Genomic DNA, 22257 nt, shown 5'->3' with positions numbered 1-22257 from the left:
GTACTAGAATCACACGTCAATCCACGAACAATCAACAAAGCAAAAGTTTTAACAGCTCATCCCGAAATACGAGGGGGAACTACAACTCTTATATCGCATTGATACCCCAGCTATATGGTAACTGCCCCGCATGCATCTAACTACCTAGGTACATCTACGTCTACCTGTCCATAATACTACATATTTCTCCATACACTAGCATGCAGTGAAAGCTAATCCCAGACAATCCACCTCTTCCACTCATTCAATTCGTTAATTCACCATTTCCTCCGACCAAATGATGCGGGGATATAATCGCTCACCTTGTACTGCAGCTGGTCGGTCAAAAGACAGACGTAGGACTAACCGTTTAAACTTTCCTCTCTCCGAAGTTCCCAGCCTGCTGCTATAAAACCTTTCCCCGGATCCCGAAATATCAATACATAAACAAGTTCCTATTTAGCCATATAAATGAATTCCAGGTACAATCCTTGGCTTACCATGAAATCCTCACGTAAAAGCTTGACTCCTTCTCCTCGTCCCTGCTCATCCCAATTCTAAGTTTCCATGACGTCCCAATTCCAAGATTGTGAGTGGTGCGTTTAAACTTCCTCCCGCCATCTTTGTACTGCTTACTGGCCATCCTCGGCACTAAAGAATGCGGGGTTTGCCCAACCTTGTATCGCGATACTGGGGACCCCAGATCACGCCAGCTACCAATAATACAAGTAGATTATAGAGAAGCTTTCATCCGTATATCTGAATGGCCAGCATTCTGTTGACATATCCGTTGGTATATTATTGACCTGAAGCTTGTATCTCCGCATCTCTTCCCCTGTACCATTCGCGCGCATAAACTACCCATATTTCATTTCTACTCTCCACGGAAAATCTTCTGACCGATAGGCCAACGCGATCCAACAATTTGCACCCCATATGTTATGTTCCTAGATATGCAGGTATGCGTTCATATACAAGGTTGTTATTGATGTTGTATCGCATGAGCGTCGTACCACACCAGCTTACCTTATAATTGGAATAATGGACGAGACGAGTGAGCTTTAGTTACAATAGCACCCGCAGTAAATTCTACATCAAATATGCACATAGCAAAATGGACTCTTGTTTCAAAGATTCCTTGTAATCCACCGCTTCGATTACCATTCTTCATAATATTTACACAAGCGCGCTCCATTCAAAGCAAAGGATTCCCGAGAGATATATTTGACAAGACTAAACACGCTCCTACACACTTCTAGAACTAACTCTCCACTACGCATCACCACCCAGCATGTTTATGCTCATGCATCAATCAAATTCTCCTCTTGCGCATCCTTCGCCTTTCTTTCCTCACTGTTGTCCTTCGTGTCCTTGTTGCCAGCACGTCCCTTGCCCTTACGGTCAGTTGCAGATCGTTGGTAAAACTCAGCCAAAACCTTTTGTGGGATACGGTTGAGCAATTCCTTGGGGTAAATGCGGAGTAAACTCCATGCTTGATCGAGAGATTCATAGATGGTTCTGGATTCGTAGGCAGATTGTGAAATGAAAGTACGTTCGAACTTCTCCAAAAACTCCAAAGATAGTTTATCTTCTGAAGACAAGGCCTCTTCACCAACAACAGCCTTCATTGATGCTGCGTCACGACCAATGGCATATTTAGCGTACAACTGGTTAGAAACATCACCATGATCCTTTCTAGTGAGCTTCTCTCCGATGGCAGACTTCATAAGACGCGAGAGCGATGGCAAAACGTTGATAGGTGGGTAAATACCACGGTTGTGCAATTGACGATCGATGAAAATTTGTCCCTCAGTAATATAACCAGTCAAATCGGGAATTGGGTGAGTAATATCGTCGTTAGGCATAGTCAAGATAGGAATTTGAGTAATGGATCCGTTTCGACCTTGGACACGGCCGGCACGTTCATAGATGGTGGACAAATCCGTGTACATGTAACCTGGGTATCCACGACGACCGGGTACTTCTTCACGAGCAGCTGAAACCTCACGAAGGGCATCACAGTATGCGGTCAAATCAGTAAGAATAACCAAACAATGCTTCTCCAATTGGTAGGCGTAGTATTCGGCGGTGGTAAGGGCAAGACGAGGAGTAATGATACGTTCAATCCTATGAAACATTAGTCTGGTGGCCTACAGTGACAGAATAATATGGCACTTACGTAGGATCGTTAGCCAAATTCAAGAAGAGAGTGACACGCTCAAGACTTCCGTTCTCTTCGAAATCCCGGGTGAAGAAACGTGCAGTTTCCAAGTTGACACCCATAGCTGCGAAAACAATGGAGAAGTTCTCCTCATGTCCATCATGTGTGCCTTTGTTTGTGACACCTTGTTTCTGAACCAAACCAGCTTGTCTACAAATTTGAGCCGCGATTTCGTTATGTGGTAAACCAGCAGCAGAGAAAATAGGGATCTTTTGTCCACGAGCAATGGAGTTCATTGTATCGATAGCAGAGATACCAGTTGAAATCATTTCTTCGGGGTAAACCTAATATAGATCAGCCAAGAATGCGAAATACAACCTGCTAGACATACTCTTGAATATGGGTTGATAGGACTTCCGTTAATGTCCAAATAATCTTCCGCCAACACCTTTGGTCCCTTATCAATCGCTCTTCCAGATCCATCGAAGATTCGACCCAACATGTCCTCCGAAACACCGAGTTTCAGACTGTGTCCTGTGAATTCGACAGTAGACTATCAAATCATTAGCAATAGTCGCAGATATGGCCTCAAGAACATTGCCATACCTTCTTCACATCGATACCGTGAGTGCCCTCGAAAACCTAGCCGCTGATTAGTTTAAACTGTTGGTTTACGTCGGATTCTCAATTTTGTACTTGGACAACTGCTCGATCACCTGTAGATTTATAGAATTAGCCAGTAGATCAAAATGATCAATGGCACAAGTACCACATACCTCTAGCTTCCAACACTTGTCCTGACCTCTGCGTGCCATCAGGTAGCGTCAAGCTAACAATCTCATTGTATCTTGGGAATTTGACCTGCGACATTATCAGAACACACTCAAGAATCCCATAGCCATCGTCCTCCACACTCACATTCTCCAAAATAACCAAGGGACCATTGATACCACCGATAGTGTTATACCTGATTCGAGGCGTAACACTGTACGACGACGACTCTCTTGGATCTCCCATTGTGGCGATTTGGCGTGCGATTTATTCGAGTTGTGAAAAGAGAAATTAAAGAGATATGCTTCCGCTCATAAGAAGCTCCAGCGATGGTTATGCTCGTTGGTTTCGTAGATGACGAGCTTGGTTTGTTTGAGAGGTTGGAGAGCTTGAGATGCTTCAAAGTGGAGCTTAGCTTGTTTGAATCGAGGCAATTGCGATAAGCGACCAATTCGACTAATATCACGTGATTAGATCGCTCCTGGCGGCAAGCCGAAGTGCCAAGTTCTCTCTTCATTTGGTTTAAGGTATCAATGAAAAAGCAGTTTAAAGTACGCAGTAAAGGCTATGTATATTCATCTGAGGTCGTCATATCACTCAGGAAGTGGTATGGCAGTAAGCAATGCTATGCAGGCACTATTCACAATCTTGCTCCGTTTTTCCCAATTCCCACCGAACGCCAGTCCTCCCATCTCAATTTGTCATGGAAGGATTTGAACCCTCTGAATGTACCCACCGCGTTAGTTATGAACATCATTTACGACTTCTTGCCCCAATCACTGCCTTCCCGACACTACTTGCATTCGGCTTCCCGATTTCCCCAGTAATCCATTGTCCGATATCAGCCAATGCATCTAAATCAACACCAGTCTGCATCCCCATACTCTCTAATAAGTACACCATATCTTCCGTGGCTACATTTCCAGTGGCCCCAGGACTATACGGACACCCGCCTAGCCCCCCAACACTACTATCGAAAGTTCTGATACCATGCTCCAAGCTCACAACTGTGTTGATCAACGCCTGTCCATATGTGTCATGAAAGTGCATCGCGATATCTTCATTCAATATTCCCGCTGATTGCATGGTACGTAAAAGTTTTTGAGTCTTAGGTCCTGTACCCATTCCAGTTGTATCTCCAAGATCAATCTCATCCGCTCCCATTTCTAATAATTCTGTCGCTATTTCCGCCACTCGGTGGGGATCTACATTATCGCCTTCGAACGGACAACCCAGAACGACTGATATGTAGGCGCGAACTCGCATTCCAGCTGCCTTTGCACCTTGTATGACTTCTTCAAATCGTTTTAATGATGTAGCGATGTCACAATTAAGATTCCTTTGTGAAAAAGACTCGGTTGCTGCTGCGAAAACGGCCATCTCGATATATGGCTTATTGGGAGACGACTTGAGATCCTCCTGACCATCATCAAGAGGAACATCGGCAGTATTGTATGCATCTCGATTTTGAGACAGAATATTCAGGGCTTTATCAAGACCCTTCCTATTGGGTGCCAGGAAAGAGTATCTGAGTGGACCGGTCGATTGATTATGCTTTTGGAGAACATGCTCGAGAATCTCACTCGCATCTGCCATCTGCCAAAATCCTACAGTCAGTTACCGTTGATCTAGCTTTCAGGACTCAGCTTACTTGTGGCACCCATTTCGGCGCAACGAAAGAACCAGCTTCAATATCCTGCAAACCCGTCTTTGCAAGCTTTTCAATCAAGCTTATTTTCGTCGCCAAAGGTATAATTGTTTTCTCATTCTGTAAACCATCTCTGGGTCCAACTTCCACTAATTTTACCCGATTGTCACCATGTTGTTGATTCCCATTTGTTTCACCTACCAGAGGATCGACTGCTGTTGCGAGACGTCGCAATTGATGAAGCTTTAAGCTAGCATTTCGGCGTTGAAATATGCGCCGTGATAACATCATGAATAAAGTTGCATTGTTCAATTTACTTATTACAGGTTCTGTTTTTGAAGTAGAGCTTGATGGTTCATCTGGGGAATTGTGCGGGGAGAGCTCAATACATGGGCCGATGTTTAGCCGCCTGCCTTCTGGTATGGAACAGCCAATAGTGAAGAGACGCCTGACATTTCACCCCCCATAATATTCCGTGAATAACCGTCCAGTCCCCCGAGCACCTTTTGATTCTAACATTACTCGTATTTTCATTGCAATATGGAATGGCCTCTCTATTGACGAATAATGTACGCAGACGTGAATTATCCTCGACTTTGGGATGTTTGATCCCCCTTCATTAGATCTGCTATCAGACGAGCTCAGTACCGGATGTCTCTCGTTTTGATTCACACATAACATGTACAACAGCGAGTGATATCAATTTTAAAAAGGTATAAAAGTTCTATTTTCCATTTCCCATATTCATTAACTATAGCTAAACGCTTCAAAGTATCTCAAGAAACTCCCCCAAAAATTTATCCAATCACCCATTACATCATAGCCGCACCATCGATACCGATAACCTTTCCATTAACCCACTCACCATCTTGACTCGCCAAGAAGCAAACAACTCTCGCAATATCGATGGGAAGACCGACTCTGTGGAGTGGCGACCAGGTAGCGGCATATTCATCGACTTCATCATCACTAAGGCTGGCACCGTTGGGAATATATTCACGGCAAACTTTGTGGTACATGTCGGTACGGATTCCACCTGGTGCAATGCAGTTGACGGTAATCTTCTTGTCACCAAAGTCTGAAGGATTGTTAGTACGGTGCTTGGTGTATGGAAGAAGAGACAAAAGATAGACATACCAATAGCCATGCAGCGGACGAAAGTCTCAATAGCACCCTTGGAACCAGAGTAGACAGTGTGTTGAGGAACACCCTTAGCTTGACCAGTGATGGAACCCATCATGATCAAACGACCTCCAACCTCCAAATTCTTGTAAGCCTCTCTGGCAACGAAGAATTGACCTCTGGTGTTGATGTTCATGACACGATCGTATTCCTCCTCAGTAACATCCTTGATATGCCCAAAGGTAACGACACCAGAGTTGGAGCAAACAATGTCGAGTTTACCCCATTGCTTCTTGGCTTGAGCAAAAAGTTTGATGATATCAGAGACGATGGAAACATTTCCTTGGAGGGCAACTGCCTCGGAACCGGCCTTCTTGATAGTGTTGACGACTTCTTGGGCAGCGGCATCGGAGTTGGCGTAGTTTACGATGACCTTTGCACCGCGGCGACCGAGCTCACAGGCCATTTCGGCACCGATACCACGACCTGGTTTGTAATGTTAGAATAGAATTCGAGAAGGAAAAGCAAAGATCACATACCTGATCCAGTAACCAAAGCAACTTTGCCCTTCAAGCTGGCACTCTCGATACCGAGAGGTCCTGAAACCTTGGTGTAGTCAACCTTCTCCTTAGTGCCATTGGTGGCTCCGTTTGATCCGTTTGTAGCAGACATTTTGATTGGTGTTTTGGGAGGTTGGGTTTGTAAAAAAGTATGTGAATGAAATGGGTGTTAAGAGTATTGCAAGATTAAAGAAGAAGACAATGAAGTAAAAATGATGACAATAAAACAACTACTTCCTGAGAATTTACGGTCTCTATATATCATTTTCGTGCAGGTAAAAATATCAGCAAAACAAGTCAAGTGAAGTCAAAGCAGACCTAAGGTAAGCCGTCACCTCAATGCGCAAACACAAGGATTGTCACTTTCCATATCTGATCTCGCTCTATTCAAAGTCCGTGAGAAGCGAGCTTGCGAATAAGACTATAATTTCCTGCATATTACAAAGTGTCCGTAGAACAGCGATGATCGTGCTGGACGTGCTGATACATATGCGATGCGAAGAATGGTATGGCTTGTAGTGTCAAAGTTTGGATGGTTTTGCGGCTGATGTAGCGGATCCGAGATCAGATGTTGTGCCGCTATACCGAAATAGTGAAGTAGTTTACGGACTTCCAGCCTCGAATTGATAGATGGTGAGGTGAGATTTCAATCATACAGCCATGGCATATTGTCGCTGGGGAAGTGATGATACAAGATGTAATCAGCTCGGCTTTTCCATATTGCACATCGAACCTCGGTTACCTTGCAAACGCCCCTTCATCAATGCGAACAAGATAATTTGGTTATTGGATACCCATAGACTGACTATCTGTAGACTAGAAAAGAGTATACAACTGTCAATATCGTGTACTGAATAAAAACAAAATAAAACTCCATTTTTCCAGTAGGGTCAAAGATAGAAGTTAGCGGGGGACGATCATAGTCCGTGCATGCGTCCATCCCCATATCTATTATCCAATAATCAAGCTAATCAATGTTTCATGCATCAAGACCTTCTCTTTGGCTCTTCAAAATTCAAATGGCTTGGTTTGGGTCAAACGCCCACACCATCCTGTGGGGTTGTCCGATCAATTGAAGTTATGACAAGCACCACGCACTATACACTACTCGGATACACACGACTCGGATTGTTTGTCAAACGCGAAGACCGAAACCGAAAGAGAAAGAGAGGAAATAGAAGAGGTATGTTTCATGAGATGGCAATTTTGATGATGTTTGTTGTGATTTGGAACTATTTTTCTTGCGATGCTATATTCCATCATGTTTATTTGCAAGTTGAAATGAGGGAATCGTCGAGCTCCTCTATTCTAGACTTTCATCAATAGCTGCAATTCCTCAAAACTCATGTCCATCATCTTCGATCTTTCGATACCAGAGGTTGTGGTTCAACACAAAATATGAAGGCTCCGACTGTCTAACTTAGTCTATGAACATGGTATAGGTAGATGCAAAGCCAAAGAGCTCGAATCGTGATATATCGGGCTCCGTGTGCTCGTGTCATCAGCACCTAAATGCTCCGTAGTCTTGAATGATCCGAGCCCACGTCCACGTCCATTAGCACGGCCCTGCGCTCCGGGAGCTAAGTACTATGCACGCGACGGGATTCGCGCTTTCGTCTTCTAGAAGGCTGTAAGCTCTAGGTAATCAGAAAACTTCTTTCATTCCGTTGACTTTGTGCTCTTCCGTATTTGAACTTGGCAATGCTCGGCGATGCTGGGCGGTGGGAATTACCACGTGACGTGTGTCTTGGAGGACATTCAAGCGGATTCCTGGGCATCTGAAGCTGTGTTTATGACAGTTAGACGACGTGTAAATCGTTTCATTTCCAAACTTTGAAGTAGTGTGTTGTTGAAACTTCGTATAACTGATGGCTCTTGATATATTGTGAAATCTGGCTGACGCGTCTCGTAAAAGCGAGCTTTAGCCCGATTACTCGGGGAAGTCTTAACTGGTGCCTGTCGCTCCTCTTCAATGATTGCGATTTCGATCGTGCAAGGCTATATTGAAGGAATAGATCACCCACAACGTTATCGGTTGGTATCACCGTAGACGCGTTGGCGACACAACCGTCGTACGATGATACACATCGCGGCAATTCTGTCAAACAGGACACATAGGTTCAATTTGACGTAGAGAAACAGAATCTAATAAATAAATAGTGTATTTTTGGTATCGTAATGTAGAACCAATCAGATATCCTAGTGCTGGTATAAAGGAGTATGAAGAATAAATCCGTCTTCATGCGCTTTTGAGAATTCCCACCCATGGCCCATTTCCCCCAGAAAGAAGTCCCGTGATTGTTCATGTTTCGCTCGGGAAGGGCTTTCTACCCCATACAACATAACTACAAAGATTAGCATGGCATGATTTATGTGAAGACTAGAACTCACATAGGAATATATGCGTGAACATTCCTGTTCCTCCCAGATTCCTTTGCGCTGGAAAGTAATTCCTTGACCTCTGCCTCATTCATATTTGATCCCTCTACCAAAGTCCGCGTGGTTGAATACAACCATCGCTTTATGTCCTTTTGCATCATTACACCGATTCTCTTCTCTTTTGCCCCTATCGGCCAATCATTTATCGGATTGTGGTAGATTGTCTCTGTTACCTCTTCGAACCCAATATCTTCCAACCACTCCATGTATTTTGAAATGTTAGTCCAAGGTCTATTGCCGGCCTCGGCCGCTTCAACACATGCTTCGAACCATTTGGTAATTGCACTGTTTTCCATTGAGTCGTCAATGGCATCTAGCGGCAGTTTCGCATCAAGAATCTGGAAATAACCGCCAGGCTCAAGGGCATTATAAGCCGACCTGAAGACCTCTTTCTGGTCACTGAAACACATCATCAGATCACGCATGTGAATGAAGTCAAATTTGTGTGGAAAATCCCATGTTTCCTCGGCATCAGCAACAACAAATTTGCAATTTTCGGGTTTACTGTCATATACTCAGCCAAGCCTCACTAGTGTTGAAGTATGAACTTACCTCTCACGTGTCGAAGGGCTAAGGTCGGTTCCAATGACTTGCGCATTTGGGAACTCAGTAGCTGTTCTGGTTAATTTTGAATTCTGGCAATCAAGCTTGACACTACTTACCAAATTCCACTGCCCAAATCCCATGTCCAGTCCCAACACTAAGCAGAAGTCAGTAATTGTAATTCATAGTTTTAAGATGGAGAGCCCCCCGATGATGTATCCGAGTGTAGCAAGACACAATCATAGGCGGGGTGATGGGCATCACGGGATTGAAAAATGATGGGCTTTACTAACTCTAGGACATGCTTCATCTCTTCCGAATTTATAGGTGCTAAGTATATTTTCTCATCCATCATAACTTTCAGCATCTGGTGCTGAAGATCTGGTCAAAGTGAGCTTCTATACAACAAAACAGACCCTCATGGATGATCAGAAGTTACTCACCTAATCTATCTTGTTCGAACTAGAAGAGTACATCTTTCAGCCAGGACATTCTTCGAGTTGGAGCACAACTCTTACCTTATCGATAGGTAATTTATATTCTACGAGGGTTGCGTTAATATCCTGCATCGTGCTATGTACGGAGAATAAGACACAGGACTTACTTGTATCTTTATCTTCATGAAACGTCCTCGTCGTATCCGCGCCATATTCTTCTTCACTATCGGAGTAATATGTATCGGCAACCTTGAAAGCATTAGTATGACCTGCATACATTATGTAGCTGAATAAATCCGTAGGCCACGAACTGCGGGATCAACTTCTAGCTCAACGGCCGTCGTTTCTGTAACCACAATATCAAACCCGGACATGATGGCGAGGTTTGTCTATATTTCGGATTAATGACTAAAACAGCGTGCAGAAGTAACTTTTTCGAGGGAAGACTTGATATGTATGAATGATATTGTGGATGCAAGAGTTTAAGAAGTTGACAATGTTTACCAAAGGTGGGATTTCTAGCCAATTTTGCAATGATTGGAGCAAGCGATGAAGATCCCCAAAATGAAAATATCGAATTCTAATTTCTCTTACTCCCACTTTACACACGCAGCAGAAATAGAGTTTGAAGCTTTTGTGGTTCTAGAACGCTACCGAGAAAAATATGTAAGACTGGCAACGGTACTGACCACTGCAAATGAGATCGAGAATCGGTACTGTACTATATATTAATCAATATTTGTGCCGTCTAGGGAGAGACGTAACTTCCCGTAACCCTAGTTCCGGGGATGTATTTCCTTGTACCCCATGGTTCAAATTCGGTACTTGGCGTGGGCACAACGGACGCTCAACTCAAGATGGGCCAATGTTTGTGTGATAGAGTCGTTGTTTGAGTCTGTGGGGATATAAACTAGTCATGTATAGACAGTCTAGATACATTACTGGCCCAAGTAGTGTGCTCCTAAACCGATCGAATTGTAGCCCTGAATATTGTTTGGCGATGAGTTACGACACAGTATCGGTATAGAAATTCAGTCCACGAGTCTACCAGCCCACCAGCCCATAGCACACTCACACTATATGAGTTGTGGGGGCTCGAAGTACCAATACATGTCGTGAAACCTGTATTACATGTACGGAGTAATAAGTATCTCAAAGTTGGGCACTAATAGTGGAATTTATTATATATCGTCTAACAAAGACATATAACTAGCCAATGCTATGTATGTATGGCTAACGCTAGGGCTAATGCAATATACCGGTAGCAAAACTTGATCAGCCATGCTCGAATTGTATGCACGAATGTAATACGAAATAGGACGATGGAGGCTCTAATAGATCTTGCATATTGTCAAATGTATGCAGCCTCAAACTATCTGCATATGAATCATCAGAGGCACCCAAACTTCTGATTGCTGTCAATTTTACGAGGATTTAATCATCTAATCGCATTAATCGCATTAAAGTCGTCTAATCCACTATGATTAACTCAATGAAGATAGAACTCATCTATCGGATTACTGCACGATGAAATTCTTCCAGGAGACACGGAATATACCCATCGTCAAAACTGTTAATAAAGAACTAAAAAATCCTGAATAAGTCCTTCATTTTTTTCTTCATCTACCAACACGGATGATACTTTGTACAAAATGCATCATCTCATGTTCCAGTCGGATTCAAGCTCCGATTGTGAGCAGGGCCGTCAGCTTCGATCACCCAATTTAAGGTAAAGCGCCACTATGCTGATTGCTTCCCGTCTTGTACCTGTTGAGTTCGCCTCATGCTCAATCAATATATGAACAACTTCACTCACGACCACGTACGTGGACAATACCATCGACTGTTTAATTGACTCTTGGCAACAAGGAAAATGTCAGGATGGATGCTTCCCTGTATAGGTCTTTGACGATTGATCAATACCAAACACGAGTCGTACATCTCCTTCCAAAATTTCGCATTGAATCAGATCGTACCTTGAACGTGCATGTTGAATGCGAATTGAGATGCGTAAGTTTTACTGACAGGCCTCAGTCTGAAGCTCTGTCGTATCAATGGGGTTCACCACGAGATCGCCGGATGATCTTTATTAATGGGCAGAAGTGTCTAGTTCGAGCCAATCTTTGGTCCGCACTCAATCAATTAAGGAACGAACATACAGAACGGATTCTTTGGGTAGACGCCCTCGGTATCAATCAATATGATACATTTGAGCGAAACCATCAAGGGGCAGATGAGCAAGATTTATGAACAAGCGACAAGAGTGATTTGCTGGATAGGCGTTGATGAAGGGGTAGAATGTTCTTCCGCTCACAATATCGACACGACGGAATTTGTTCCATCCATTGCGATCAGAACTCTTCAAGCTCTCAGTCGGTCTGGAGGACGATCAGACCAAAAACTACCTACCACAGGATTACCCTATTCGCTTTTGCCTTCAAGCCCAAGCCGGTCCCTGGAATCATTATGTCGGTTGTTTTATCGCCCATACTGGAAACGACTTTGGATCATCCAAGAGTTAACTCTGGCCAAAGAAATATTGGTTCAGTGCGGCGAATACAGTTTTGAATGGAAAGATCTCGCGCGATGTTGTGATAATCTAGAACAAATTGCTGAACATTGGTTGACCATTCGAGACAAGAAAGTATACAGATTGGTCTGTAAGATCAAGGATAGTATCTCATGCCGCTTACATGGGCAGAGGAGGGAGAGACAAACGCACGGGGAGCAAGCACATCCACTTCTTGAGCTCCTCTTTACATACAGCGAAGCACAATGCGAAGATATTCGTGACAAAGTTTTTGGACTACATAGTCTTGCCCATGACTGCTGTAAACGAGAAATACCGGTCGATTATGGAATCTCGATCCTAGAGATATGTTCAAGGGTTCTGAGCCATCATTTTTCCGAACATCAGTCACCGCGATTTTACACAGCTAGACATACGACCGCGGCGCTACATAGGCTTTTAAAGACGCCAAAACCAGATGAATATTTGCAACGGAAAATGCTAAATTCTATGGTCAAAGCTACACTGAAATTCAGTGGTACTCTAGAAGGCACCATTTCGTGGTTGAGTCCCTCATCTGACGATCTACCACTCACAGAATGGGTTCTACCCCATCAAGGCCACGAAACGATCATCGCAGAAGTGGCTCAAATCCACGAAAAAATGGACGAATTCGGATTCACAAAAAATCTAGACACATACCGGCTCTCCCATATCGGGCATGCCAAATACAGCCGAGCAATCCCAAAAGGTAATTCGTACATCGAGCTCAACTCACCCATCACAAACCACCTTCCCAGCCCAAGCGACAAACCCTCTTTAAGTTCCCCCAACCTCGGAAACAAACTCTTAGGTTTCGCAAGTAGCAAATTCCAACAAGCGATCAAATGGCGCGATCTTGATATCATGTTTCGTAAAGGTCTTGATTGGACTCCTATTATTGGAGGAACGGGTAGGGAGAACCGCGTGCGCATATCTATTTTGAGTGAAAATTTACTGCATTATGTACCGGGTAACGCAACCACGGGTGATCTGATGTGCCAAATTGATGATAGTGATACGATACTAATATTGAGATGGGATGCTAGTGGAAAAGAGGGGAATGGTAGGTATGTGGTTGTAGGAAGAGCAAGCGAGGTTCCGCATGCGGGCAGGAGGGAACAGGAAATCTCGAGGTATGGAGCGAGGGAAAGAATGAGAGTTTGGTTGGATACTCCGACGTTGCAGTTGTTGAGTTGGGAGGAAGGGTAAGATTTTGAGAGGTTTGGGTTGGGCATTGGCTTGAGATATGGGTTCCTGGATATCGGCGGGCTCTGGTTATATGTACTCTCATGATTAATGAAATAAGGCTTGGGCGCAAAGGGGATGGGGAAAGTATCGGTGAACTTTTGGATACTGGGAAATGCTGTCTACATCAGCGTGAAAGTTCACAATTGCCACGTCAACATATAATCAGCATGACGTTCCCCAAATCAAACTCAAGAAATGAGAATATGCATTGAAAACCGACTCTTCTTGTAGTACCATGGCACATTCCTCGTACCAACTCACCAGTACCGTCTCTACACTACCACACCGTATAGTAGGTACCACCATATATCCAAATCCTACCCATCCCACAATCCAATACTCGAAAAAGATACCTGCCTACCAACAACAACAACAACAGTCTACAAAGATAAAGATAAAGGAATCCACAACCTCACACTCAAAAATATCCCAACAGTTACCAGTTACTCACTAACCATAATTATCCAGAGATTCAGATATAGATAAGATACCCTAAACAAACCCCTAGACTCCTAGACCTAGAATACTGCTGTATCGCACTAGTACATTGTACCTAGTCAACCGAAATATCGTTTGCTAGATACCTAACGTAATCTAACAATAAATAAAATAATACACTTTACAATTTACAATTTTCTGATTGGTTTGCTGGTACTGCTTATATGGAAAGATAGCGAATACGTGTATATATATGTATATCTGAAGGATAGTAATAGTAACAGTAACAAAGTAAAACATATATCTTTCCCATGTTCCCAGTATGGAATAAGACACACATCTCTCTCTTCCTTCCTCCTTTCCTCCCTTCCACAGTCCCCCTCTCAAGACCATGACCATGACCCCTCTCCCTACACCCCCTCATAGCCCTCCACCCTCCTTCTCCTTCTACGCCCCTGCCACCCCACCCCCCTCGCCCACCGCGACACCATCAACGCACCCTCATCCCGTTCATGGTTTCGTTACTCGCTTGATAAAGATAGTCACCGTGTATACGTAACGGAGCGTAACGATTCGGATGAAATTGTGGGTGGAGGATATTGGCAGATTATTGTTGAAGAGGAGGATGCTGATGGGGATGGGGATAGGGGTGAAGAAGCGATCGATCCATCGTGAATACCAAAGGGATATTTGACATGTGGGTTTGGGTGGAGATTCAGTGGAAAGGGAGGGGTGCGCATCGTATTGTGGTATGTTTCCCTTCTGTCTTTGCTTCACCAATCAAACCACAAATATCCCCTCTTTCCAGCTTTCCACACCACAAAACAAAAACCAACAAACACTGCAAGAAAACCCACCCAAACCCACCCATCTAAGTCCCTTCCACCTCCCTCTCATCGCCATCTCAAAATCAGCAATCTAATCCTATCACGAGGAACTCAAAAAGCGAATAAACTCATTTTAAATAGATTATTATCCAGAAGGGAAACCGGTTCGCAAACGAAACGAGTGTTCTTTTATATACCAACCATGGATTTGAAAGGGTTCGAAATGAGGAAGTTAAGCCATACAAAGAAGAATATTTGAAGAGTGAGGAGTGGAAAGAGGTTGACGAGGAATTGGTGGAGGTTTTGACGGGCATGGGGAGGGTTTGTAGGAGAGGTTGAGGATAGTATTGGAGAGATTGGGTTATGGTGAATTGTAGATTGAGGGTTTCGAGAGAGGGGATTTGAATGATCTGTTGGAAGTGGATATCGAATTGCTATTAGCCAAGGGACTTCACAGTCATGATAATACTTAGAAGCTCTGTTGTACTGCGAAAGCAATAATGGGGATTGGTAGTTACAAGTACTGTTCTCGTCCAACGATGAGGGTTGATTATAGCAGCATTATACTGTCAGCCCGGTGATTTATTCATAGCAAAGTACTTGATACAAGAATGATGTAAAAGTCTCCATACGAATAGCCTTTCCCATGGTACAGAACGAGAGATGAGGTGTCTATTCGAAAATGAATGTGAGTGGCAATTTGTGAAAGCTCAATAACATTATGGGCTTAACAATGAGTTCACAGCAGAGATTGTTTACCTCGACTGGGGAAAGTGTCAAAGCCATTAAAATCCATCAAATGACACCAGTATATACTCGAATTTAATTAATATAATTACATTGCGAGAAAATGCTATCGGTAGGTAGGTATATATAAAAATCCCAACCCATTTTGTATACGCTCAACGCCACTAAACGCCGTTCTATGCTCTATGCAAGCAATCTACTTGGTACTATAAACTGTCAATACATCATTAATTTGGCGAATCTACTTCTCCATGAACCTGAGCTCCTTGTGGCTCTTCTACTGGAGAAGTAACGATCCTCATTGCTTCATCCAAAATGCTTAACCCCTCTTCGATTTCTTGCTCGGTGATATTCAAGCTTGGTACAAATCTCAAAGTGTTGGTTCCAGCAGTGATAATCAATAAACCTCTCTCTCGAGCAGCTGTGACAACAGGTGTAGGATCTTGACTAAGTTGCAATCCCAAGTGTAATCCTCTGCCCCTGATTTCTTTGACAAGTTCTGGGTACTTGGATTGTAAGGCTTGGAAATGCTTCTTGAATATTTCTGACTTCTTGAGGACATCTTTTTGTAAGGATGTATCAGACAATCGAGAGACAATATAATGAGCTATCCTGGATCCTAGTGGATTTCCACCAAATGTAGTTCCGTGATCACCAACCTTGATCTTCTCGGTTACATGCTTATTGACAATTGTTGCTCCAATTGGGAAACCATTTCCGAGTGCCTTGGCGGTAGTAATGATATCTGGATGAGCTGGTTTTGGCAATGAAGCATGGGCCCAGAAAGTTCCCGTTCGTGAAAGTCCACATTGAATTTCATCATAAATGAGGACTGCACCAACCTCACGACAACGAGCTGCGAGTGCAGTAAGAAATTCTTCGGTGGCCACAATGACACCACCTTCTCCTTGAATTGGCTCTACTATAACACCACAGGTCTTCTCCGTAACCAAATCCTTGATAGCATCCACATCATTATATGTTCCATATTTGAATCCAGGTAACATTGGAGAAAATGGTTTTTGATATTTTGGGTTTGGGGTGGCAGACAATGACCCCATAGTTCGACCATGGAAAGAGTTTTGGAATGAAACGACTTCATATTTGTCTCCTGATGGATCGACGACCTTTCCGGTCTTTCTAGCAAACTTAATGGCAGCTTCATTAGCTTCACTGCCCGAGTTGCAAATGAAGACAGCTTGGGCATCGTGCATTGAATTCGATTCGAGAGTCTTCTCAATGAGAAGTTTGGAGAGGGCCCCGGTCCACGGATTATGATACAAGTTGGAAGTGTGCATAAGAGTTGTTCCCTGATGTAGTGAATGGGGTCAGATGAGTCACTTCAAGGAGAGTGAGGGGCAGAACTTACCTGTTCTAACATTATCTTTGCGATTTCTGGATCGCAGTGTCCTAGAGCATTGACTGCTATACCCGCTGTGAAATCCAAATATTTCCTGTTATCCACATCCCAAAGATGACATCCGGATCCTTTCACAAACATTGGTGGTGGTCGGACATAGGTGGCAACCATATATGGAGCTTGTTCAGCGACGAGATGTGCTGTTTGAGAACTTGGGGAAGGATCTGGATGCGATATATTGGCCTCACTCTAGATTTGGTGTTAGTGAATGAGAATGACTGGCACATCATGTCATACATGAACATTGTGCTTAGATTCATCTCTTACATTTGTAGCAGAGGCCGTTGCTTGTGAGGCATTTCTTTTCATGTAGGCATTGATAACTGGTGATATATTTCCAGCTTTCAAAGCAGCTGTCACCCGTTTCGCAGATAGTCGAAGAGCCATTATGATTTATTTAAATAGGGAGAAAAGGAGAACGTTGTGTTGAAAACTGTATCAAACTCCCAGCAACAATGAGTCGTAGTGAAAATATATAAATATATATATATATACCTATCAAAGGATAAAAAAAAGATACCGGGGAGAGTCAACCATCTAAGCGTTATCGGAGCTAATCATGCAATGCAAGGATAAAAAGTTTACTACGGAGTAATCCGCATGGCAAATAGAAATTTTATCTAAGTTAATTGTCAATTGATATAGAATTCTGCAAACGCCGCATTCTAAGGGCATTTTAAGGGCGTGAGTTCTGTCACTATATACATTTTATATGTCATCGCCTTTTTCTATTTTACACCTTTCTCCTGTCATCTTTCTTGACCCTGAGATATTTTCTGCCACCGCCTTATCGCTGCGCTATCTATAATGGGTCTAGTGTGTTTAGCCCCACCATCCAACATATTAGATGAAGGGCGTGAAGCTTTTAGAGCTTGAAGATTCAGGTGGCTTAAGCAGCAAAATCACGCTCATCCCTCTTTCACTCTACATGTACAAATGTTCTATCGAAAATATACATTGACCAAGTATCATTCCACCATCCGGAGAAGAAGTAAGAGATTTGCATTACTCATATCATCTTGAGGTCGTTGGTTGTGTCTTTTGGAAGAGCAAGTTGAGGAAAAGGAGGTTCGAGACAAGGAGGGGCTTGCTCGTTGTGCCTCTGGGGAAGAACGTCGATTTATGATTTCCTTATACGTCTTGGCCAAGTCCTTCATCTTGTCCTTATAGAAATCGAGATTATGGGCTTTCGACTGTGGCTGCAAAGTAATCTCCACCAATTCTTCATCGCTATCCTCAGAATCCGAACCATTGGCTGAGAGGTTTCCGTCTGATGAAGCTGGAGAGAATAAGCCGGTATTTGAGGGCAGTCTTTTTGCAGCTTCGAGATTCTCGAGCGGTTTAGGTTTTGACTTCGAGCTACCTCTTTTTGAGGATGACGCAGACGGTTGGCTCTTCTTCATAATTTGGTAGGTAATGTTTGCGTTGCGGGTTTTGAGTACTCGTGGAGAATCCATCGTGGTATGACAACTCCCAAGTGATGAGTCTAAAATGCAACTAATGGAAAATGCGAATGAAGTGAGAATTTCGTGATACCACCTCCTTATTTCTTTATACACTTTTTTACCGCCGCATGAAAAATAGCGTTCACCAACATATGGACTGGACCCGTCGCGACCATAGCGCTGAGCAAAAACTTCTGGTTCGTACCTTTTACAGCCACAGCGTCACCTCGTATGATTCGAACCTTTTTCATTACTGGCTAGTAGTCGAATGAAATTCGGAAGCCTTCTATAAGGTCCAGGCTTCTTGCATGCCAGAACAGAGTTTCTAGCGTTAACCACTGTTTATGTGTGTTTCAATAATCCCGCGCGTCAATGGCGGCCTCATTGGCTTCTCTCTTGTCAGTAGCCGCGAGAACCCATTGTTCTGTGCAGCTTTGTAGGGCGTTTCGATATTCGACCTCAGATTGCCAGACCAGCCAACCTTAAATGCTATGAGACATCTTTATGTCTCACCTAACCCGTTCAAAAGTATAATTAATCGCTCAAATTGCTGAACAAACTTATTCAGACGCTTCCTTCGGCTTCATCATCGCGCATACCAATATAAGGATATGCGGATTACTCGATGCTTAAAACTCGCAGAACTCCAAGCGCATTGTTGAACAATGCCAATTACTATGGCTAATCTGTAGACGATCTCAGGAGCACGAATCGGCAACTTACCTAGCAATTAAGATCTTGACTAAAGGTAAGTTCGGGCTAAAGAAAAGAGCGGCCTGCAGCTTATGTCACATTGATCAACATGAAAGTGTCATTCATCAGCGGAAGCTATTTATTCGCATTATTCATCACTAACCGCATCGAAAGGTATGTTGCATCGAAAGGTATGCTATTTTATCACACGAGGGGAACCCGTCTCACTCCATACACCCTTTAACATAAGGGTTGCCCCGCATCAACAATGTTACCTCCAGTCATGCATGTTTAGCCAATCGAACGTTATTTCCAAATCTTTGTACCGAACTAAATGCCACACAAGGTCCATTGTGGCAGCATTTAAAGTCACACTCTCGTTTACCCAGTGTAGTCACCACTTGCACATCAAATGCTATTCATACGCCTAAATGAAGGACAAAAAACCACAATTTGCTCATCACAAAACTATGTTTCGTACTTTTCTCTGATCATTCAACAACAATGCCTGCCTCATCCAGCTTCCCAATATCTCCTTCACCTGAAAAACAGCCTTCGATCACGGCCAAAGAAGTAGATACGGCTGCAATTGAAGTCTCTACATGGCAGATCGATCCATCATTTGAGAAATCTCTGCTTAGGAAGCTTGATCTCCATGTTGTTCTTCCACTCATGATCTTGTTCATTCTCGCTTTCCTTGATAGAGTCAATATTGGTAATGCAAAGATACAAGGGTTGACTGAGGAGTTGAAGATGATGGGGAATGATTTTAACGTTGCGCTCATGATTTTTTTTCCACCGTAAGTTCCAATCTTGGCTCTTACGAATTTACCCCTATTATTGCAAAGTCAAAATGAACTCAATACCCCCAAAGATAAAGCTTCCGAATTGTTTCAACAATCAAGAATATCACATTATGTGACCACGTCAATGATCGTCGCTAACCAAATTGAAAAGCTATATCTTCTTTGAATTTCCCTCCAATCTAATCCTTCGCCGCCTCTCACCATCACTTTGGTTGACTATTATAATGACCCTTTGGGGAATCATAACAGTCTGCCAAGGTCTAGTGCGTAGCCAGAGTGCATTGGTTGGTCTGCGGTTTCTTCTCGGGCTCTTTGAGGCTGGTTTCTCTCCCGGCGCTGTCTACCTGATTTCCATGTACTACAAACGTTATGAGTTGCAGTGGCGCCTTAGTCTTTTCTTTGCGGCCTCGATTCTTTCAGGAGCTTTCGGAGGTCTCTTTGCATATGCTCTAGCTCATATGGACGGTATTGGTGGATATAGTGGCTGGCGCTGGATTTTCATAATCGAAGGACTTCTCACCATTGTTGTTGCTCTCTCCTTTAAATTACTGGGTATCCTAGTCGATTGGCCAGAAACTGCATCTTTCCTCACATCATCCGAACGGGAAATCTTAATCCGACGATTGAAAGATGACATGGGAGAAGATACGCAGCTTAACACGCTGAATAAAGAATCTTTGAAGAGGATATTGGGTGATTGGAAGATCTATGCAGGAATATTCATGTATATGGGAGTTGTAAATACTGGTTATGCTACTAGTTTTTTCATTCCGACAATCATTCAGGACATGGGATATACGGCGATTGGTAGTCAAATCAGAACTATTCCTATATATTGTGTGGCTGCAACGACGGTACGTTGACTCTCATTTCTTTGTCTCTTGATATCTTTCGCATGCAATGTTTACTAAACCTACGTTCAGTGTCTTGTGATAGCATATCTGACCGATCATCTTCAGCACCGCTTCGGCTTCACAATCGCTGGAGTCGTGGTTGGTATCATTGGTTACGTGATCCTTCTTTGCCAGTCGCACGTTACGACCGGTGTTAAATATATGGCTTGTTTCTTTATAACTACAGGCGGATATATGACGCAACCAGTTACTTGGGCATGGGTCGCTAATGTATGCTACTTCAAGTCTTGAAAATCCCTTTCTTGTTAAGGTTTCTCCTCAATTATTCTATTCTCATCGCCTCGCACATTAAATCAAAACTTACTAATCCTCAAAACAGAATATGGCAGGCCACTACAAACGATCCATTTCCACCGCTCTTCAAATAGGCGTGGGAAACATCGGCGGCATTGTCGCTTCCAATATATTCATAACCAACCAAGCGCCAGAATATCCTGTAGGATATGGGGTCTCTCTGGGAATGTTGGTCATGTGTGGAATTATGTGTACGGTTTTCTTCTTCGGATTGAAGAGAGAAAATGGTATTAGAGATAGAGGAGGGAGAGATTATAGGTATAGGGAAGAGGAGGAGAGGAAGAGGAAAAATGTAGACGAGAGGAAGGAAGAGGAGGGAAATTGGGGGGATGATTGGCCGGGATTTAGGTTTGTTTTGTAGGTTGCGTTGAAAGGGTGTTTGGTATGGGACTGGCTATCTCTTATTTATTTGCAGCTTGGAAGGGAATTTTGGAAATTATGTGCACGGCATTGAAGCAAAAGTCGTGCGGAAGTGTGCTTTCAAACATTCGATAGATCATGTTGAATGCATTCACTAGGTATTCTTTGTAACTAAATACCTTGCTATCTCCTTGTATAATGCTTTTCTTTCTTTCTCTTCTTCAATCTTACTTCCTTTTCGTGTTGGATATGTTGAAGTGCCAAAGTCACCAACGGTGTTGTAAAGTATTGATTATATATGCATCCTTCCACTCTGGAAAAAGAATGTCTACTTCAACTACCAACTCCACGCCCTGGCATTCAAATCTGTGGAACACAACCCCGTTTGAATTTGCACTCGTGATCACATTTCAATGAAGGTCGTTTTGGGATGCTTCTTTTGTCTGTTGGGATGTTTTGTTCTTTTCTTCGGGTTAGGGGGGAGACAGGAGAGAGATACAATGAGAGGTCTGGTAGTAAGATGACGGGGGAGATATGGGGTTGATGCTTGAAGTTAATAGAAATGTGCGTATGAAGGAGATTAGGTTGTAGGAAAGTGAATTTTTGAAACGTGGGGATGAGAAAGAGAGGAAGTTATCTTTATGTAAGAAGCATAGGTTTGAGGTATTAAGAGATTGGAGGTGGATCTAAGAGAATAGCAAAAATAGTCAAAGATATCAAAGAGAGAATTAGTGAAAATGAACGAAGATTCTTCTTATTCGTCAGATTTACAACATTCTTTCACTTTGCATAACATCACAATGATTCAACAAAATCCCAAGGTCTTGAATATTACACAATGAAGCTGCAGTACA

The 22257-nt window shown here is 43.2% G+C and overlaps 9 protein-coding genes across 9 annotated transcripts; 3 read left to right on the top strand and 6 right to left on the bottom strand.

Annotated features, from left to right (window-relative positions):
* Positions 1-1084: 1084 nt before the first annotated feature.
* Positions 1085-3300, bottom strand: EAF01_005865 (uncharacterized protein). Its single transcript, XM_038914119.1, has 7 exons — positions 3059-3300; positions 2917-3001; positions 2837-2856; positions 2747-2782; positions 2532-2693; positions 2159-2484; positions 1085-2106 (listed from the first exon to the last, which is right to left on the bottom strand). The coding sequence occupies exons 1-7, from the start codon at positions 3155-3157 to the stop codon at positions 1281-1283; spliced, it is 1554 nt and encodes a 517-aa protein (XP_038770568.1). The 5' UTR covers positions 3158-3300; the 3' UTR covers positions 1085-1280.
* Positions 3301-3664: 364 nt separating this feature from the next.
* EAF01_005864 (uncharacterized protein) lies at positions 3665-4847 on the bottom strand (the record flags this gene model as incomplete). Its single annotated transcript, XM_038914118.1, has 2 exons — positions 3665-4507; positions 4563-4847. 2 exons carry the CDS (start codon positions 4845-4847, stop codon positions 3665-3667), a joined length of 1128 nt encoding a protein of 375 aa, XP_038770567.1.
* Positions 4848-5371: 524 nt separating this feature from the next.
* Positions 5372-6353, bottom strand: EAF01_005863 (uncharacterized protein; the record flags this gene model as incomplete). The annotated part of the gene is made up of 3 exons (XM_038914117.1): positions 5372-5637; positions 5697-6167; positions 6221-6353. 3 exons carry the CDS (start codon positions 6351-6353, stop codon positions 5372-5374), a joined length of 870 nt encoding a protein of 289 aa, XP_038770566.1.
* A 2190-nt stretch (positions 6354-8543) lies between these two features.
* Positions 8544-10321, bottom strand: EAF01_005862 (uncharacterized protein; the record flags this gene model as incomplete). The annotated part of the gene is made up of 9 exons (XM_038914116.1): positions 9972-10321; positions 9828-9909; positions 9742-9764; positions 9667-9685; positions 9517-9604; positions 9343-9380; positions 9233-9293; positions 8633-9184; positions 8544-8586 (listed from the first exon to the last, which is right to left on the bottom strand). The coding sequence occupies exons 1-9, from the start codon at positions 10032-10034 to the stop codon at positions 8544-8546; spliced, it is 969 nt and encodes a 322-aa protein (XP_038770565.1). The 5' UTR covers positions 10035-10321.
* A 1539-nt stretch (positions 10322-11860) lies between these two features.
* EAF01_005861 (uncharacterized protein) lies at positions 11861-13420 on the top strand (the record flags this gene model as incomplete). Its single annotated transcript, XM_038914115.1, has 1 exon — positions 11861-13420. The coding sequence occupies one exon, from the start codon at positions 11861-11863 to the stop codon at positions 13418-13420; it is 1560 nt and encodes a 519-aa protein (XP_038770564.1).
* A 951-nt stretch (positions 13421-14371) lies between these two features.
* Positions 14372-15063, top strand: EAF01_005860 (uncharacterized protein; the record flags this gene model as incomplete). Its single annotated transcript, XM_038914114.1, has 2 exons — positions 14372-14646; positions 14866-15063. The coding sequence occupies exons 1-2, from the start codon at positions 14593-14595 to the stop codon at positions 15061-15063; spliced, it is 252 nt and encodes an 83-aa protein (XP_038770563.1). The 5' UTR covers positions 14372-14592.
* Positions 15064-15526: 463 nt separating this feature from the next.
* EAF01_005859 (uncharacterized protein) lies at positions 15527-17278 on the bottom strand (the record flags this gene model as incomplete). Its single annotated transcript, XM_038914113.1, has 3 exons — positions 15527-16781; positions 16841-17080; positions 17129-17278. The coding sequence occupies 3 exons, from the start codon at positions 17276-17278 to the stop codon at positions 15699-15701; spliced, it is 1473 nt and encodes a 490-aa protein (XP_038770562.1). The 3' UTR covers positions 15527-15698.
* A 581-nt stretch (positions 17279-17859) lies between these two features.
* Positions 17860-18348, bottom strand: EAF01_005858 (uncharacterized protein; the record flags this gene model as incomplete). The annotated part of the gene is made up of 1 exon (XM_038914112.1): positions 17860-18348. The coding sequence occupies one exon, from the start codon at positions 18346-18348 to the stop codon at positions 17860-17862; it is 489 nt and encodes a 162-aa protein (XP_038770561.1).
* A 944-nt stretch (positions 18349-19292) lies between these two features.
* On the top strand, positions 19293-21624 carry EAF01_005857 (uncharacterized protein). The gene is made up of 4 exons (XM_038914111.1): positions 19293-19829; positions 19987-20689; positions 20759-20959; positions 21069-21624. The coding sequence occupies exons 1-4, from the start codon at positions 19534-19536 to the stop codon at positions 21402-21404; spliced, it is 1536 nt and encodes a 511-aa protein (XP_038770560.1). The 5' UTR covers positions 19293-19533; the 3' UTR covers positions 21405-21624.
* Positions 21625-22257: the final 633 nt, after the last annotated feature.

The sequence above is a fragment of the Botrytis porri genome (assembly GCF_014898465.1).
Source record: "Botrytis porri strain MUCL 3234 chromosome Unknown BPOR_007, whole genome shotgun sequence".
In the NCBI taxonomy this organism is placed as follows: Eukaryota; Fungi; Ascomycota; class Leotiomycetes; order Helotiales; family Sclerotiniaceae; genus Botrytis; species Botrytis porri.
This window is presented reverse-complemented; position numbering and strand designations above follow the sequence as displayed.